Source organism: Macrobrachium rosenbergii, chromosome 7, assembly GCF_040412425.1.
Source record: "Macrobrachium rosenbergii isolate ZJJX-2024 chromosome 7, ASM4041242v1, whole genome shotgun sequence".
NCBI classification, from domain to species: Eukaryota; Metazoa; Arthropoda; class Malacostraca; order Decapoda; family Palaemonidae; genus Macrobrachium; species Macrobrachium rosenbergii.
In genome coordinates, this window is record NC_089747.1 from 29824652 (window position 1) to 29845754 (window position 21103).

The 21103-nt window shown below is 37.2% G+C and overlaps 1 protein-coding gene across 10 annotated transcripts in view; it reads right to left on the reverse strand.

The window, feature by feature from the left end:
* Positions 1 to 21103, reverse strand: part of LOC136840264 (uncharacterized) — a 270094-nt gene that overhangs the window by 34374 nt on the left and 214617 nt on the right. For 5 of the 10 annotated variants that reach the window (XM_067106909.1, XM_067106907.1, XM_067106906.1 and 2 more), the window contains exons 4-6: positions 15629 to 15796; positions 10944 to 11090; positions 483 to 593 (exon numbers count right to left, since the gene is read on the reverse strand). In XM_067106909.1, the coding sequence (XP_066963010.1) occupies positions 483 to 593; positions 10944 to 11090; positions 15629 to 15796 (426 nt within the window). Of the gene's footprint in view, positions 1 to 482; positions 594 to 10943; positions 11091 to 13694; positions 13965 to 15628; positions 15797 to 21103 lie in introns of all 10 variants that reach the window. The other 5 variants (XM_067106901.1, XM_067106902.1, XM_067106904.1 and 2 more) reach the window with 2 other exon arrangements.

Below are 21103 nucleotides of genomic sequence, written 5' to 3' on the forward strand. Positions count from 1 at the left end.
AATTTCTTTAACGAGACACAAGAATACTAAGAATACAAAGAAAACACATTGGTTTGGTAAGGTATCAGTTAGGCAGGAAAGCTCTTGAGGATTAGCCACCTGTAGATAAAGCCATACATTTCAGTAATGGTAACAACGATGGAATGGATATCTATTGGATTTCACTAAGGCCACTGGAGGAGGTATACGTTACTAAGATGTTCATTTTTGCAGCCTAAGGGTTGTTATCTTGAAGATTCTGGAGCAACTAGCTACTGGAACACTTTTAGTTCTGCATTCGACCAGCTAACTAATAAAGATCTAGATAAATGGCTTTGGAATTTATCACAGAATCAAAGAAGACCTGACAGGAAACACTAAGAGGGCCACCATCTATTTTGCTCCAGATCTGACGACTAGATAACAAACCAACGAGCAAGTAACAATTCCTAGGGGGCATAAAACAAAGTAAACCAAGGGGCAAAGGGATGTCTAGTGCAGACCTCTAGAATGTACGGAGACTGGATCTCTAATGCACACGTAGTAGCCAATTGGTTCCCCTCTGCCGTCTCCAGCCACAAGCCGAAGAGATGCTTGAGAAGACCTCCTGGTACCTGTGGAAGACCATAACAGTAGTTGGTGGATCTCGACAGAAAGAAAAGGGTCTCAGATGCTGTCCATTAACCCACCTACTCGATGTACAAAACTCGGAAAAGGTATAAGAGGGCAGGTGGTTTGCCTACTGTTGTACTGAATGTAATGTTACTTCATAATTCAGAGGTTTGGTGAGCTTGCAAAGAGCAGATGTTACAGTTATTCAGTTTTTTCAAAGGAGGGTAACTGGTCCTTGAGAGTTTCAGTACATAATTAAGGCACCCATTTCTTATACGTAAAATACATATGATCTTTACAGTATAGTACAACAGATATATATAAATTATATTTCACTAGTACTTTCACAATTAAGACTTCCTTCCATCCACAGGGTTTAGGTTTGCAGATCTGGAAAATATAACAAACCACAAATACTACACACAGTATAATAGGTTTCCCATTCAACCAGATTAATTTCCTTCAAAAGATTTTATCTGCTGTTTCATCATTAAATGGTGTATCCTTAAAAAAAAGACTGACTGATGTGCAGTGTCATTCTTTAAAAAGATTAACTGAAAATTAATCAATACCTTTCTTATATTTTTCTTAGCAGTGTTACAAATCAAGGAAGCAGTGTTTAATTTCTGAATTAAAAGAACATTTCATGTTTGCTGCCGACAATTTTGCAATTCAAAGAAAAAATGAGCATCAATCCTTATTTTCAGAAAATTCATAATTCATAAAATTTTAAATTCTACTGAACAGCTAACCCAATGAACTCTGGATCTCGACTGTATTAAAATCATTTGAAACGTAAAAAGCTGTTTTAATCTTTAGAATAAAGTAACGTCCACTCGTCAATAACTCCAGTACAATAACTGGTTGTCTCTTGTATCAGCTTTTATTAGCATTTTCTATTTTTACATTTGCATTCAAAAAATGTAAATTACATAAACAATACCATCAATTATTCAAGATGCTGTGGCAACTTTTTTCTATTTTGCTACTGGGATAATGATTAGCATCTGTGCAATTGTACTGCCAGGATTATCTTGGATTTTGTACTGTATATATCTTTTGAGCTTCTGCAAGGACTGAGTTTTCAAGGATAGCCTTCATTTTGATTTTGCTTAATAATTCTGTGTATGGATATGGATTCTGCTATTCCTTTACTGTTATATTTTTTCAATAAGTTGTTTTTTATAACTTTGGGCTTCTGCGAAGTTTTAGTGATTTGTGGAGAACCAGAAACTGGGCAATAGCCCATTCTTCCTAGAGTTACGTAATAAACTAAAACATAAAACAATGTGGTTTGACATTGCTATTCTTTGCTCTTGAATTTATACTTCACCTCATGAGTTTTTATGATGAAGCTTTCCATTAGCACCAATCATTGTCTCTATGCAGCCCATCTCTCTATCATTGGGTCTGCTATTAGGCAGGAAGTATTTTCTTAATACAAGCCTATTCAGATTCTATTCTAAGCTCATGATCTTAGACGGTGACCACTTACATTATTTTCATTACATGAATTTAGAGGACCTTACTAATGTTCAGGGTAGAATTCTCCTAGTTTTCAACGTCTCTATTTAAGTCTTTAATAGCATAAGAATGATGTTTATTTCTCTGTTATTATTTCACCAAGGCTGACACGGGACCCCGATCCAGAAAAAGGATTTTGACAAAGGAAAAATCTATTTCTGGAGAGGGGCCCGTGTCACCCAGTGACCCACCCCTGTTTTTCATTCTCTCCCTCCCATGGTAAACATCATTCTAGTGGGGTGGGTGCTAACATGGAATGTGGCTAGTGTTGCCTTCTATACAGTCCGCGAGTAGTGCATGGGCTTGTATCGGCACCTCTCTCGTTGGGACTTTTGACATTGGGAATCTCTATAGGATAAGGTTCCGTGTTTTTGTAGTTCACCCTTTTCCATACACGACTCCATCTAGTGGAGCTCGCTCTGGGGGTAGTAACTCCAGCATTTCATTTAGCTTTCTCTGGTATCTAGCAACGGAATTACCTAGAAATAAGTGCTGAATGGACTTTTTCACCGGGTGACACGGGCCCCTCTCCAGAAATAGATTTTTCCTTTGTCAAAATCCTTTTATTATTATTATTATTATTATTATTATTATTATTATTATTATTATTCATAAGATGAACTCTATTCATATGGAACAAGCCCACAAGGGGCCACTGACTTGAAATTCAAGCTTCCAAAGAATATGGTGTTCAATAGGAAGAAGTAAGAGGACGTAAAAGGAAACACGGAAAGAAGCGATCTCACTTATTAAAAAAGAAAAAATAAATTGATAAATAGATAAAAATGTATTAAAATACAAGGAGAATAGTATCAGGGTAGTAATGAATTGCATCTTCGCTTGAACTTTAAATTCCAGAATATCGGTATGCTCTCAGTTTTCCCTTCCAGCAGATTATTGTTCTTCTCTTTCTTGCAAAAACCAGACTTTAAGGAACATGTTTTCCTGAAAATGTATTCAAACTTTCCTTCAAATTTTGCTGTTGTTGCATTCATTCATACCTACAAAAGGCCCTGAATTGGTCTAAAAACTGATCCGTAAGATCTGCAATTGCTTTTCAGACAAGGACCTAGTATCATACCTCTACAATTCCATGCCACAGTAAGAGTTCTTAGCATCGTCTGACTGAACTGTGAAAGCCTCTAAGGTAATAAACCTCCAAGCTATTCCATGTTTCCTATGTGCATAGTTATTGCTCAAGGCAAGGTTAATGAGAGAATGGTTATGGTAAACACTATCCGAAGTTACAACTGACAAAGTTACATAGAGGTTTTAAAATGCCTTTCATTTCTAGCCTCACTGTGGTTAGACCAGTCACAGAGATTAAATATTCCACTTTAGATTCTAGGGATTAACTAAAGTTTAGCAGCCTACAGGTGCTCATCATCTTAGTAGTCACTAGAAATTTGGTAACAAATGATCTACATTTTATATGAAAATCTTGAAAATAAAATACATGTTTCTTTCAAGTCAACTATTACCTTACAAGTCGTTGATTTTCTTCCCAAACACTGAATAGCTACAAATGCCCTTATGTTAATATAGGGGTAACTATATTATCAGAACTAGTACTTATGAATTTGACTGAATTACTCTGGTAAAGGAAGTACTGTAGTTTAAGCTTTGTAACTGGGACTATCAAAAACAATTATATGACATAATAATACATATTTTTTAAATCATACAAAACAAATTACTCTTTGATAACCTGAACTGCAGAAGCAGCAATCTTAAACACTACATAAAAGGAGAGACCCTTTTCCATCCAGCTTTGTATGCACCCAGTACCCTGAACAGCCCTAGCGATGAAAACTAGCCATTCTGTGTGTAATCTGATTCAGTTGCAACAAGAAAGAGGCAGGAGGTGACCACCATTTTGTAAAGTAATGGGTTAGTACAGAAAAGAATTGATTTTATTAAAGAAAATTATAATTGTTTTCAGCGCAATACATTACCTTTCGATGATCCGAATACCCATCTATGTGCGATGGATATGGCACTGTAGGGTGAAGTAAACTAGATACAAGCAACTATAAGTTGTGGCACCAACAGAGCCTTGTTAGTAACGTTCTGGGTTGTACTTCCTGGTTGTACTTCTCAGTTAAACAAGAAAATCAAATCAATGCTTACCAGTATGACAGGAGTAAGTAACCTAGACATTTATTCCATCAAGAGGTCACTGAAGATTGTTATGAGGGTGACGATGATGGTGAATCTGACATGCTTCCCCCCTTTTCCAGATCTAGAAACCGTCTGAACTATGGCTACTACAGGACTAATGAATATATCTCCAAAGATTTATGGGTTATAGCCCTCAGGGAAAATCTAAAGAATGTAAAAATAGACTTCCTGGTTGCCATGTTCACAATATATTATTAATATGATTCATCTAACATGCTGCAGAGTTTGAAGTAACCATTACCTCAGGGCTATAAACCTGTAACTTTGATTTCTCAGACTTAGTGGTGAACTATGCAAGCAAGACGACTTTTCTAAGCCAACAAGAGATAGTGGTTTTGGATACATGTTTATTTGTGCCAGTGGGTAAATACAAGCACAAAGCCTCCCCTTAGACAGATTAAGCCTCCTCTAGGTAATGCCTTACAGTTGTCACAGGGGACACGGTAAGATCTCTTTTGCTTGCACGTTGCACATGTAGAGCAGTTGTGGCATAAGCTCAGGAGGCATGGGAGATGGAGGATGCTTTCTGTCTTAGCCAAGCAACCTGGCACTTAGGAAAGGCCAATGCTCTGCCAGGTCTTAGTATGTGTAACCTGACTTGCACAAGCCACAGCAAGGAGGGTTGTCTTCAGAATCAGATTCCTCAAAGATGATAATACCACTGGCTCATAAGTATTATTGGAGAGGTGCTTCACAGCCAGTGACAGATCCATAGTACTACTACTCTCTCTCTATATGCCGAAACATAGGTCTTAATTCAGTTGCACTTTTATTGCTAATGCAGACAACTTCTTTGATCTTTACAGGTATAGTAAAAAACCTGCCACTACAGAAATGGCCCTCCTCAAACTACACCAGTCACAGAACAGGCACCATTTGGTCTTGTAGAGTCAGACTGCTGAATCTTTACATGGTATGACAACGACTTCTAAACTGTCTGCTACAAAGCTCCTCTTGATGACGCAGCATTAGCTTGTTCCACAAGGGGAAAGCCCTTGGGTGATCAACCAGAAGCTTTAACAGGTTCGAAAACCAAACTTGTCCTGGCGACATTGGAGCAATTAGGGTTACAGACATATTGGTGGATGCTCGCAACATTTCTCATCCAGAACTGGCTTGATGAGGAAATACTGAGAAGTGTAAACCTCCAGGTTGTCCTAAGGAGCCATGAAAGCATCTTTCCCCCATGCAGTTTGATCTGGGAACAATGAACAGTAGTTTGAAACCAGGTTTTCATGTTGGTGACAAAAAGATTGATCAGAAGTGTGTCACAAAATTTCAATAATTTTTTGTACACCTCTGGAAGAGATGCCATTTTGCAGGTAATACCTGGTTCTTCTGGCTAAGCAAGTTCACCAGGATATTGTCCATTCATGGGGCAAAGCGTGAAGGCCCATAAATACTGCTGCTAATTCTGGGAAGTTGATGCAGCTATTTGATTCCTCTGGTGACCATTTCCCTAACTCAGCCAGCTATGAAAACAAGAGTACTAGGTAGTAAGTGACACTTAGAGCATTCTAAACAGAGGTCAAGCAGAACATCCTAAGATATACTCACTGGTTCATCCTCTGAATGCCTCAAGCTGACCAACTGGCATTTAATTGGAGCTAAAGAGACCCCAACCAAAACTGGCTGTGTGGTCTTCACTGTTCCAATTACGTCAAATGTCTAGTGGGACTAGAAAGAGAAGACGATTATAGTAAGAAACAGAACCTCTAGATCCTGACTAGAGAGAATTTGAATAGAGCTACCATGGAGTCTATTTCCAACCCCAAGTGTACATAGCTGTTCTGGATGGAAACAGGTCAAACTTTGCTGGGTTGATAATTACATCCAGATGCTGACAAAGACTGACGAGGCAGTGAAAATGTTAGCAGAGCTCCGTGGCTGATGGTTCTAAACTTGTCAAATGTGAATGGCAACCTTAAAGTATTACTCTTTCAGGTCAGTTATTGCAAGGAAATTGTTCATTCATATGGCTTGCTGGGCCAAACACACAGCTTCCATCTGAAAGGGCATCAGATGTAGATGTCAGTTGAGATGGCTGAGGTCAATGATGACTTTCCATCCTCCCAAGGACTTGGGGACTATGAAAGTCTGATGTAAAGTTACATGAAATTACCCCATTCAGTGCTCTATGACCTCCACCTCAATCATCTATTTCACCTCTTTGTCTAGGGCAGGGAACATCTCTGCTTTCCTGATATAAGAAGAGAATAGATAGCTCTCAAGTCAATGGGGGACTTGATTCCATAAATGGAAGTTAATATTCTTCCTTTGCAGGACTGTCAGTACCCATGAAATTATGTGTATCTCAAGCAATTGCACACCCAGGATCTGTAGAGGCGAGCCTCACTAGATTTAAGCTGCAGCTGTAGATAACTGTTACTTTTGCTTCTTTCTACGATAATCAATATTTCCCTCCAGTGTGCACTCCTTCCCCTTCCTGAACAAAAAGAGAGAGAATTATAATTTTGGTGTATTTAGGGTAATGTCTTCTGGCTGGGATTCTAGGAAACTTATTGGATCACCTTCCAAGGGTATACAGAGGAGCAGACTTAATATAATCTCTCCTACAATCGTGGGGGAAACAAGACTCTAATAGGTGTAGAACATCCTAAGGACCTCATAGATTTGCAAGTTATTATGGCACTCAGTCTCTAAACTTCCATGACCAATTTGTTGATCCATTGTGTTAGATATCTTCAAGGTGTCAAAGCTGGATGATGAAAACATATTGGAGAGCTTCCTGAGGACTGTATCTCTTTTGAGGACAGAATTAACTAGGAAGGTGGTCAGTAGCTAAATCTCAAATTTGGATGTTCATCTTGGATATGCCCAAGACCTACTCCAACCAGTTGGACAGGACTAAAGTTCACTTGAGAACCTTTATCCTTTGCCACAACTTCTAATTCTGGAGGAGGCAATCTTGTGCGGGTAAAACTTTCAACCCATTTGTAAAAATGGCACGATCTTTCCTCCAGAAGAAAAACAATGTTGTCAAAACCTGCTTTATTTCCTTTGCCCACCTCACTACAGGCAACCCATAGCAGTAGCCTCCATGGCTACTGCTGTGGGGAATTTGAATCCATAGGGAAGTTCCTTGGCATAGGTTGCTAATATGGTGCTGCAGCAAAAGAACGAAGTTAAGATCTTCACTTCATTATCCAAAACTTTGTTAAAAGAGGTTTCATAAGATAACAAAGAACCTAAGTCCTTACAGCTGTCTGTCAGTACACAAAGTCCTTCAGATCATCCATAAAGCATTGCCTCTTCTCTTCTAAAGCCACACCTGGCCTTCTGAGAAAGGTATGAACAAATTTTTTATCTAAAACCTCTAAAGCATACAGATGAGGCAAACATCATTTCTTATGGCAGGATAACTCATGTCAAAGTTTGTGTTGCAGTTGAGGGTTATGTCAAAATATCTTTCATCACTTTAAGTGAGAACAGAAGAGGATCCACAGAGAAAGAAACTGCCCCAAAGTGCCAGGAGTATTCATAGCTCTGAATGACCATAAGTTGGAAGATCAGTAATGGCACATGTGACCTGTGCACATGGCCTGAATTAAGTAAGCTCTCAAGGTGACAATATCTATCTTATAAGATGAGTGTGGAACATGGCCCGAGCTGACTGACATGTAAAGCACAAAATCAATGAACAAGGAGAAGCAAAATGATCCATATGTAGGGAGCTGACATAGTCCTTCTGAGTAGTGCCACATCACAACTGAGACAGGTGAGCCACAAGATTTACTGGATTTCTTTGTGCAAACATTCTTGTGCTCCACCAATGCATGACTTTTGGTGGGTGAGGTACTCATAGCTGAGTCACGTTTGTCCGTACTGAAAGATTTATATTTTCCAGCCTGAGATAATTCACCTGAACAACCGTTAAAAGAAGAGAGGTTGCTGACATCTACCATCCGCAAGTACAGTTAATGGCTGGAAGAGAAGCAATGCTCAAGGCCTAATTTCTAATAAAAATGAGCACTGAGTGGGCATGAGTCAAACTAAACTGCAGAGTGAATCCTTAAATCCTACACCATACAGCACAGATCATGTGTGAGTGAGAGCAGTGCCATGCATGTTTATAGAGGAGTATTCCACCAGAAGGGTAAGCAATATGTGCAATACCTCTGTATTAGTGGGAGTTGTGTAATCTGCTGAAACAAATGTGTGGGGCACCCTTGGGATTTCATCGACCTCTGCACTCACAGAAATGCCTCTAATCCCTTTGTAGAAGATGACTTCCTAGGCCTGAAAAGCAAACAAGTTTCTGGTTCTGATAGAAGATCCTCAATTACATTCTCCATAAGACTTGCATTTTCTCAACCTGTTTTTATAAAAAAAAAAAGATCTTCAGCTTACTAACTTTAAGGCTCAAAAAAGGCCATGAGATTTTGTAAGCTTGTTGATAAAGACAGTGAAGAGATCACAGAAGAGGTTTGCAACTTCCAACACAGACGAAACTTCTCTTTCCTTAGAAGCTTTGGAACATTGGTATCCCCTACCAGAGGTATAAAATGCCCACTGAGAGGCAGAAAAATCTTCGCAAATGTCATAGGTTACGCTCTGAGAACATACCTGAGCCCTACAAGAACTACAAAGGAAGCGCAGGCTTTCTCAATAACAGGCATAAAACTCTGGTAATGTTTGCCAGGAGTTCTGATAACCTACATGTATGCTGAGCTGAGGCATGTTACAATAAGAGATCATCATATCCAAGAAAAGCAATTGAGAAGTTTTGTTACCCCCAATGAATACTAATTCTGAAACTGTTACCTTCACATATTATAAAAATAAAAGATCAATAAATTTTTCGTATTAACATGAAGAAAAGATTAATGGTAACCTGACTTTCTAACAGAGAACAATAATGTGATAGTAAATACAATAATACTGTAGTATGAATGGCAACCTAATAATTACCAAAGACAAGTATTAAGCTGCAGACAAAAACAATTTAATTAGCTTAAGAAAAGATACTGAGCTCTACCACAGAATATGTTCAGGCTATAAATAATTTTGGCAGCGTTTAACCTATGAAAAGAACAACAGCACTATCAAAGATTTAAAAATCACAACTTTTTAGATTGAGGAAAAAGATAAACCTACAAGAATAACCAAAAAAGCACTGGCAAGATGACCCTAATTACCTGAGAACAGATGAAAAGAATGGCTGCTCAAAGGTAAACAATACTGTACTTACTAGTGTGATGTGACAGGAGCCATCCCTTAACACTGATGTCCAAAAGCCAGTGACAAAGAAAAACACGAACCACCATCGGTATTAACCACTAACAAACTTCAGCACAGATAACAATCATACAAATGATATACATAAATGATAAAACAATGAGTTATGAGTATGAATGTTGAGAGAGTATAAGTGTTGTGAATGTTAAAATTTTCTAAGGAGAGGGATCATAGGTATTTGTGAGACACCAGACATGCAGAGAATGACCAGTTTGCACCACTAGGCATTACACGGGGACCCAGTTACACACTCACTGAGGTGGAAAAAAGGGACTTCTTTACCTATGGAGTGTCTGGATATTGCTAGCACTGCAGTTTAGGCTTTCATAAAATACAACAGGTTTGTGTTAAAACATAAAAAAAATCTTATAATCACACACCCCTGTACCTATACTATACTGCCCACAAAAATGCAATGATAGCTGTGAATAATCATCAGCTGAAGAAAGGTTTTGGGCCTCCCTCTCTCTGATGACTGGCCTCTACTAGCAAGAAAGCTTCCTCCAGGAACCAAAGCAGACTAAAATGGTGAAAGAATCCTGATCATATGAGACACATCACTGAACTGGTTTCTACATCTGTAGATCATTAGGGAGAAAAAATGGAATCATGTTCATTTCTGGGAAAGCATGATCATGCCAAACAGCCATTGAAGTTCTTGTCAACACTGGAAGACGCATGGAATATGAGTGAGAGACAGTCATAAGCATAGATCTTTCAGCAGCACTTGTGTCTAAGTTTGGATGGTTAATAATAACTAGTGAATTAACTGATTACATCCATTCATATTCTTGATTCTCAAAAACAAAAAAATATTAAATTTTTTTTCACGAAATGTCACGGAGAGTATTCAGATTCCTTTTCACTGAGGCACTCAAAAGAGAAGATTTGAGACTTCTTTCTTCAGCTGATCCCTATGCTTTGCTAATGCCTCACAGTTCCTGGGTAAATTATATATAAAGATAGTAGCGCAGAGAAAGTTACATTTATCACACTCTGTAGTGCCTACAAGGCAGATTTTTGCTCACCTCAGGTTGATAGTGTTGTGCTTTAAAAGTGTACAAAAACTGAAGTTTACTGTATACCATCCTAAGTATTGAAGATATATGACTAAATTCTTAAAATGACACAAATCATGCAAGATAAAAAATTGTTTAAAGAAATTTTAAAACCGGTAGAGACAACTTAAAAATAATGATTTACATCTTTCTTTTGTTAACCAGGGTAAAATTAAAGAAAAATCACGTAAAGTTCCAAAGCCAGCATTCAATGGCTAATAATGCAAGTGTTTCAGAACAAACTTAGTGAACTCTTAGTTTGAATTCATCTCCCTGAAATCTAAACTTGTGAACATTTGTTTCAAGATTGAAATGAGAATAACTCCATACCAGGTCTAGGAGGGTGAATTGAGCTATAAGAGGGTCTTCTGGAGGAGGATGCCGACCTAGATCCTGATCTTATAGTGCTGTGCCTATCTCTGGCAGGACTGCTGCTTGTGGATGCATTGGCAGCGAGGGCAAAGGCTGCGTAGGTTTCTAGGAATGCAAAGAAACAAAAAGAATACTGCTTACAAGAAGTGATTCACAACTAAAGAATTTGTAACCCTAACAGAAACCCTTCAGAAGAGCAGATGTAGCATAGCGAAGTCACAGTTCGGGGTGTAATCACAGTTTGGTACTATTGTACTATATATAAAGTTTCTTCAACATCAAAGCTTTACCCTTATCGTCCACTGTGTAAAATCGGGAATCTATATCAGGGATGCCCTTAGGGTAGTGTTTCAATTGCTGCTTATTAGATCATTCCCAGTAGGTTAATTACAATATCCAACAACGGCAGTCAAGTAGGTTCTAACAGAGATACATTTTTAGTTAATACTTCGTTTGAATACTATCTACCACATCATACTTCAAGACAGAATTGTTAAGACTTGTTAAGACTTGACCGTTTTAGCTAAATCAACTAGTTAGGGATTTAAAAAGTTAAATGCAACATTATCTGTCTCACTTAATCCACAATAGAATAATACTCTCAAAAGAAATATTAAATGTGTTTACACTTGATAACTATGAATCTGCTACAGGACATAGGCCAGTTCATTGGGACACCTGATAGTGATACAAATTTTACAAAACAAGGCTAATAATACCTGATTTATCCAAACATGAGTTTAAGAATATATATGAAAAGAGGCTGCCATGACCCATTTTTTTTATATTTACGTCAATTTAAATACAATTTTATGAGTTTAATGTATATTTGCAGAGTTGTGATGTAAGGTATAAAATTAAATTACTTTGAAAATCACAGGTTTTCTCAATGACAAAATCCCATCAGAACCTTTATATACTGATCGCAAGGAGATGCCAAGTTATGATAAACATCTTCAGTGCTTTATTAGTGATTCAGTGCTTACAAACAATCAACAGCCTCTTTTCAGTACATAGATACAAATTTTAAATTTAGAATGATGATGATTCAAAAAAGTTAATATCACTCTTAACGCAAACTTTGTGGAAGGGAACTGTGAATGTGGTTAAAACAGGGCAAAGTTGACCAGTGCAAAATTTCTCTACTAGAACTTACAGTCATTGCCAACTATTAGCTTGAAGGCAAAACTGATGAAATATTTGTAAGAATAATATGTAACCCTACTTAAAAAAGGTAAATAAGAAATAGATGAAATGGAAAAGCCATTCACACAAAAATGTTGCATAAAAATCCTTTTATAACTAATCTGACCCACATTAATCATTGTAAAAATGTCATAGTATGAAAAATTCTTGTCTGGAGAATAAAAAATGGGAATGTTACTGCTAAGATATTCCTTTGTCTAAGAAGATATGAAAAATTCTAATGCTGACAGATCTAAAAAACAGTTCTGAGGCCTCAAGACCAAAATGTTCATTCCAATGGTGAGGCCTCACTATCTACACTAAGTAGATCCTATGGCTATTGTTGATTTAAGAGGAGGCCTATAAGGTGAAACTCAAGAGTGTATTGCTCAGGCCAAGCTGCTGATCCCAGCAGGCAAACCAGCAGCTGTAGCCCCCATCACGCCCCAGAAATACCATCTGGAAAAAAAAATGTATTCATGGCACTAGACAAAATTTTATGGCATGAAGGTGACACAACATGATGGCTCTCAGTATTGGATAAACTCTCGTATCTTTCCAGTGACGTGATGTTAACAACTCCTGTGGATGCCTCTTGAGGCTGCAGTCAGCGACTAAGCCTAAGGAACAGACTCCGGGAACATATTTTGGGGGGAATTGGGGAAGTAGTTGATGGAAAGTAAAAAGGGAGCTTAATAAATAAACATATTTCCATTCCATAAAAAAAGGAAGAATACATTGTGATGTTTGAATTCTAATGAAGTGATAATAAAGAAAAACATCATCACTAGTTTAGGTCCTCAGTATGAAAAGGAGAAGCAAGTTAAGATAAACAACATAGATGGAAGATAAGAATAAAGACAAGAAGAATAAGTCAAGAACTATCGTGCCTTATATGTGTTTTGCTCTAAGTTACATCTAAGTCAGTTAATATTCACTCCAAGCACAAATTTTTATATACACAAGGGAGCTACTTATGGGTCGCATTTATGCTATATTAACAGTCTTTCTAAGTTACTGCTACAGATAGCAAAGAATGCTAACACTTGCTGCTACACCTAAATCTCCTCTTTCTAAAAATTTGTCGTATCCATTGGTCTACTGTTTTGGAAAGTCATACATTCTACTTTTACTCATTACTAGTGAAGTCTAATTCTTAGTTCAAATCAAGTCATCCATCAGCTCTATTTTACCGAAAATAACTAAGACAGGTTTTACTAGTTCTTAAGTGGAAAATCTACAAGAGTCAAAATGAAACGACAGACCGGACACGTCTCGGGGAGATCTAATGGTGAAAACGAAGGGATGTGAGGCAGTCCGAAAATTCGCATTGACAGAAAATGTGAAAATCTATGAAGGCCCAAAAATAACCTTCTGCTCTCAAAATAATATTTTGGGGTTTTTAGAAGAGCAATGGTACACAATGTAGCAGCAGTAGGAGTAGCAGCAGCAGCAGCAGCAGTAGTAGCAGCAGCCAACGCATGCGGGCTTGGCGGCGGCGGTCGCCATTTTGGGAGTGTGTACCGCGAGGGTCCTGCTGCTGGAGGGTTGGGGCAGACCTGACACCCCGGGGGATCTGTGAGCGTCGCATTGCCCCAGGGTGCTCAGGAATCACCCTCAGGGGTTGTAGGGAGGGCCTCTGGGGAATTACGGCATGGGGAGGAGCTTGCAGGGTCAGAGCCGCCGAGGCACGCCGCTGCGGGTAACTCTGACGGCGGATGGCGTACACTTTGTGCCCGTGAGCAAGTGACCCCACAACGCGGCCATGGTGATCACCTTCTCGGCTTAGCTGACCTAAGACCCAACTCTTATTGTGGTAGTGATACTTTGCCCACCTACATTGCAGTATGGATAAACTACTTCTTGCTACCTAGACACACACACTCACACATAAATCTAGTATTGGAGGTTTTATTGTCTCCCAAAAGCTCTTTGTCTAGATTGATATAGCTCAAAATTGATACAAGAACAACAAAACAAACTGTCTTACAATCTAGTGAATTTTTTTCTCATTCAAGATACAACACACTAAAGACAAGATGTGGGAGCATTAGAATCTCAAAAGGGGGAAATAATGGCACAGGCCATTGAATAGTAATGCTGGGAATGGGAGCAAGATTCTGGCATGAAGTGGGACAGCTGAGCAAATTTTACTGTAATTTCTCGCAAAATGCTGTGGCTTAAGCAGAGAAGCTATTCGCTGGTTGAAGTGAAGCAAACATGTTCGGTCTCTAGATTTCACTGAAAGAATTGGCTATTGACATTGACTAATGAGGAAAATTGACTTTTGCAGAATATGCAGCATGGCAAACAAATGCGTGCAACTGGATCCTATTGATGTTACAGCAGCAATAAAAGAAACTGTCCCGCCTTGGTCAGAATGGGAATACTGAACTTCCCTCAAATGCACACCAATAATAAAAATGATGACTGTCTGTTGAATCCTTGGATGGGATCTGCAAGAGATTGTCTAACCAAAAACAAGGGACACAAAAGCTTAACCTAACTAATGAGACACCCATTCTTGTGCTACGGACACTGAAGCAACACAAAAACAGTACAGGTAAGGATGGTCTATAAGGAGATTTAAAAGGGGGCAAAAACATATGGCATCTGAAAAATAAATAAGAAATTACAATTAAGAAAAAGTGATAAATGATATCAGTCACTGTATACGAAAGATACACAAAGATATTCTTGCAATTAGGAAGTTTCTTCAGGCAATTAGGATGTATATTCTTATTAGAGGCAGAGATCAAACTGCAATTAGTTTTTCCTTTTTAGTTTTTCCTCCTTCGTGGAGATTTACTGGCTCTTGCAGAATGCTTGTGTTCTGAATTCATAACTGGGCCCGATTACAGTGTTTGTTTTTATTCTGGTTTTAGATACTCTGGTGTGGAAATCTGGAGGCATTCCTTATTAAATTAGCTATCAGACAACTACATAATGTAAACGATGTTTTAACTTGGGATAACGGATAATTATTAAATAATAAATATGGATGGGATGTAAATGAAACTAAGGGTTCTTTTTAGGTCATTTAATATATTTAATTAAAAAAGAACGCATCCATTTAAACCACACTAGACACATATATCCTTCTGAAACCTAATTGTGTTTTTATTATTGTCCAGCTTTTTGCTACATTGACTAAAGAAACATCAGTGTTTGAAGGGGAAAATTAGACACACTATGATGATAATTAAAAGACTGGTTAAGCATTTTATGTGGATTATCACAATATAAAATGTCTGTTAACGTAAAATAATAAAACATATAATGTCAATAAATTGAGACTCATGAAATATCAAGAAAAATTAATATAAGCAAAAGAAAGACACAGAAAACATAGGCCACATAGATAGTTCAATAGATAAGTAGGGTAGAAAGAGAATGCAGATGAAAGACAGAAAAAGAAAGTGAGAGAAAGACTACAGGAGCAAAAGATCGGCACTCACCAGAGACCGTGAGGGGTGGGTTTATGCGGGCGTCCGCGTAACGACGTGGGCGTGCAAAGCGGGCACGGGCGAAGATCTTGAGAACAAAACAGATGAGGGCGGACAACATGGACATGCCTAGACCCAGACCCAGTAGTGTAGGAACGTCTGCTTTCAAGGTCTGTAGGTCTGCAGGGAACATCTCTTGGCATCAACAAGAATTTGCACCCCTCTGTCATAAGCATTATCACTAAGAGGGGTCCAAATACTTAGAACTACACTGAAACAGTCCTCTCTGGGGTTCAGATAATAATAATAATAATAATAATAATAATAATAATAATAATAATAATAATAATAATAATAATAATAATAATAAAAGGCAGTACAGAAAAGCAATTTCCTTAGGACTCAGAGTTTTCTGATATTCTAAAAAGATATAAAAAAATCTCGAAAACTTTCCCTCCTAGTAAGTGTGTCTGAAGGGATTTTCTACTCAGTCATTAAAAATTTATAAGTTCTGTCCTTAAAGATAACTACAGCAATTCAAGTTTGATATCTCAAGGAGCTATACAAGAACAAAATTTATAAATTCTTATAATACAAAATGTATATAAGCAATTGAGGTGGGTCCCTGTATGTCTTGAAGCTGGACCAGTGTGTTACGTCACAAACTTATAGAGCAAGGCATTACTCATTGGGGAAAAATACTTGTCAAGATTCTGGTCGCTCCAAGATGCTACGATGACAACTGTGAACAGGTATCCCTTTGTGTTCCTGACTATGGTATGCTGAGTTTTTCTACACAGAGGTACCACAACTTCTAATGGTACTCAGTCACTGGAATTTTTTATGTCACATTTTTGTAGGTTGGATTAACAGACTGAAGTTTTGTTGGATGTCAAGCCTTATTCCTAACATTTTAAAGTTTTTTGGATGTGGACACTTATTTTAGTGGGTTGGGTGCATGAACATGTTCAAGAGGTGCATATGACGATGACAAGAGATCAGAATACTGAAAAAGGGCAGTATTACTGAACAAGGTATGGAAAGAAATGTTTTGCGTGAATTAAGGAGGATAAGTAAACATTGGTCAATAATATTTCTCAGGCCAATTGGAAAACCAAAATGACTCTTAGTTTCTGGGTTGTATCATTTTATAGTATATTAAATGTCCTTTTTCCAACAGTAGAGATTTATCATGCAGAACATTTACAAATATTTTTCCCTTAACAGAGCTGCCAGAGAAGCACATTGATAAAAACACATCAATTTACAGCCCTGGTTGTCTTTTGAGTGGCTGCAACAGTTTATCATTAACTGAGGGGGTTCAGTAGTCTAGGATTCATTTTAGATGAAATTTTTCTCTAACAACGCTTTCTTTTACATCACACGTGACGCACACTTTCCAGCTCATAGATTTGAAAGCCAAGTATTATTTATTTATGACGATCGGTATGGTATGTACCATAGGAACTATTTATGACATTTGTTAAGTCTGAATTTGGTATTTTTAACATCTGGTAATAACATCACCCGATTTTTGAAATGAATCTTGTTGATATATTTCAGACACACACTTCTGCAGGCTTTGGAATCAACAACAGCTCTCAGTAATACTGACTTGAGCCTAATTGTTCATGATCAAGCTTATGTACTGTACTGGTGGATATTTTCTGTTGCATTTCTCTGGTCACAGGCATAAAGATCACTGTTCACATTAACTGACTTGAAAGTAAAAAAATCTCCAGCAAATTTTTAGTTCATCTTTTTGGCAAGAATACAATGGACCACTACTTGAATTTCTTACAGCAAACTTAAAGATCTGTCTTGTTCACTTCGGTTTCAGGTTATAAACAGCAATATTTTTTTGGTGAAACTGATAACAAGTAAACTGTTCCATCATTCAAGCCTCTGAGCAAAATCTTGTAGTTCTAACTTAAATTATTTGATGCAAAATTCTGAGATTTTTACCAGAGAAAAACACCAATAAATAACAAATATACTGCCAAAAAAAAATTGTCATAAAAGGTAGATAAGCAATCTAAGAAGGATTCTACAGAAAGGACTTCTACCAGCAGACAATAATTTACATATAAAAAAAAATTTGGGAATAACTCACTTTGGAAGTCCTTTCCACAGAATCTTCATAACGCCAAGTCTAACCATATACACAATGTTAAGTTCTGAAGGCAATGGCTGATAGTTTTCATGGCTGGCAGTCTTAGTATGCAAGTCTGAATAACTCAGAAAGCCCAACGGTTTACAGTAACAGATCTAATTTATAACAAGAACCTCAACAGTTAAGTCAATATCAAGTCAGTGACTGGTCCCAATCACTCACGCTTCTAAGGACTGTCAATTCACAGGACGGTGTCATAGCCTTTGCTAACAGAACTGATGCAATATGTATTGCTACAGAGACAGGTGTAAGGATGTGGTTGTGTGTTGTGATAGTGGATATTGGTGACTTACTACAGGGTATAGGTGATCTCTACACACTGATATTGTGACTGAAACAAACCACCGATAAAATAAAATGAATAAACAATTAACAATATATGTGACTGAAACAAACCATTGATACTGTGTGACTTAAAAAATCCAGTAATAATAAAGTGACTGAATAAACCATTGAGAATAGAAGTGACTGAATTATACACTCAGAATGCGACTGGAAAACCATTGGTGATTTTATAAGTAAATGAAATGGATCATTCATAATACAAGTCAGAGAACTAAACATCGTCACACAAACGAGAAAACAGTAACTAAATTTGGACCTAAAGTCTTCTCCGTGATGAAAATAAGAGATTTAGAAGTATATAGCAATTCTGTTGGAAGGGAAAATAACATTCTTTAAAACACAGAGGAACGTTGCATTCAAATGTCTGAATAAATTCAAATCGGTTCATTGACACACGGCAACAATACATGAAGGAAAATTTCTAGAAAAAAATGCAATTATAGCTTTAAACATTAATTATACATAAAGGAGATTTCGATAAACAATCAGCGAATGACGACTGATATCTTCAAATTTTTTAATTTACCAGGCATCCATAAGCAGAAATGTATACTGGTATATCAGTACCATGACATTTAATGTCTCAATGTTTCCTACATCTAACAACGAAATATTCGTCTATTTTAAAGACAAGAAAGGGTACCTTGTATTCTGAGAGATACATTTTAGATAACATAATCTATTTCTGTCGGTTAGTGAGCAGTAGACGTTGTCCTAACTCCATTCACTGAGTAAAGAAAGACTGACATGTTACAAATATTACCAGGCAGTTAGAATCCTAGCAGTTAAGTTTATCAGGGTATGAGAGACGAAAGAGTTCCTGATGCTGGTTCCTTAGATATTAATAATTATCATTTTAAAATTTCAAATCAATAAACTATAGAAAAACTACAGTAAATTTCTTTGAAAACAATAAAATGTGTAGATTCCTCTAAAAAAATAAAGACGCAATCCTGCTATAAGTTTCTCAGGTGCTACTAGTTTTCAACCCAAATATTTCAAGCTATAAAATACAGAAAAAACTCAGAGCTCAGCAAGAAAGAAAATGCTAAATGTTCCTCTTACAAAATAAAGTGGCAAAGAGGCACTTTCTTGCTTTACTTATTTAGAGCAATTTCGTTACTACACTTTTGCCAAGACCAATGCAAATGTTAATATTTCTCCTTGGACTTTGGCAGACTTAAAATTGTCCTGAGAGTTTTTAGCTGTCTTGCAATAATGGAGTGAAATTACTCACCTGGAAAGACAGGTGCTAAAGGCCCAATTTATATGAAAGTGTAAAATTGCACAAAATAAAAGTTCAAAGCAATGAAACTTCATCACACAAAAGAATGTAGAAAATAAAAAAGTTATACGGTAGAGGGATGGCAGACATGCCACCCTGTTTATGGTTGACAAGTCAAAAGATGAACTTGGGGAAATACAAGTGTGCTTTATAATGCTTTGGTAAATGAAGGTACAGTATCAACCAAATATAAGAAACAAATGGTTTTAATAAAACTATTTATTTTTATGTTTGGTAGATACTGCACCAATAAGTTACAGGTTTGGGAGAACAGCAGCTGCCGACATTTGGACAATATAACCTAACTGTATAAGATTTCTTCCAAACGGCCATCATTTTGTGGGATAAAGCTCCACTGGAACAAAAGCCATTCAGAATATGATCAAAGTTAGGGTGTAAAGATTGTATCTGTGACCATGGCAACCATAAATATCAGACTGAGACAGCTGTCTATGTCCAGTTCAAAGATAAAACCAAAACGAAAGTGAAAATTCTAAAAAAAACTGAAGTACCACACTTGCTAAAGACAAGAAAAAGAAATCAAGACAAAAAAAATTGTACATGAGGATATATGATTTTAACCAACAAACTTACACTGATCGCTGACTTCAGGATAATTTCCTCAAGACAAGAAAACACCAAGAACTAACACTTAAAGCATAATTATCAAGCCACCATTTCAGCGTCCAAATATCTGCAGTAACATGCACTGACGCATTGGGGTATCGTATTATTTGAAAGGAACAACTAAAAAAATATTATAAATACAAAACTGCAGTGGGAATGAATGATTTACTATGACAATGAGCTGTAATGCAATAGGACAAGAAACTGCTGATGCTCTTATCTAAATCGAAACTGTGAATTCCCAGTGACTCTATAAATCATATTTGGTTTCGTGTGTCCAGGTAAAAAAAAAGGCAGCACCCCACAAGCAAAAAAATACCAAGAGTTCTACCGAATGGAAGAAGAATGTTAACAAACAAAAGCATGGAAATATCTTTGGAGCAGTTTGACTAGTCTATTATATGTATGGCAGAGAGGTCAGCCACTAAATGAGCTCTCCTTAGAAAAAATGAGTAATGTTCCAAAACACTGATAACTAGTTGGTGAATTCAATATTTGGCTATACAAGAACAGAGATAGGATGGCAGGCATGAAAATGTATATATATGAAAATGTAATATTAGGAAACATAGAAGCATAGCGAAGTATACAAATAAACTAGCTTAAAAGGATGCTTAGACTTTTCAAAAATGATGTAATGGTATACAGATGCTTACCAAAACCCAACTGGAGAAATGTTCTGAAGAAAAAAGTTTGATGCACAACAAACAGGACATGAACAAAGAAAAACAATGAAGCCTTTTGCAAAGACAACAAACTACTGTAATCAAGTTCTTTGATAAAACAAGTTGAAGGATGAGATGGATGAGGTTTAAGAAATAACTTTTGGTGGCTGCATTTCTGTGATGTGCTAAAGTAAGTTTTGGTATCAGCTTTGACCTACCTCTGACTGAGCACTCGCCACACGTAACTTTCAAGGAGGTTAAACTAATAAATTCTATACATAAAATTATAAGGGCTCTGCAACAATTTGATAACAAAATCATCAAATTCAGAGGTTTGTTTTAACACGCCCCACCAGCATCTGTGACGAATGTCGAACGTCCCCAGATAAGAC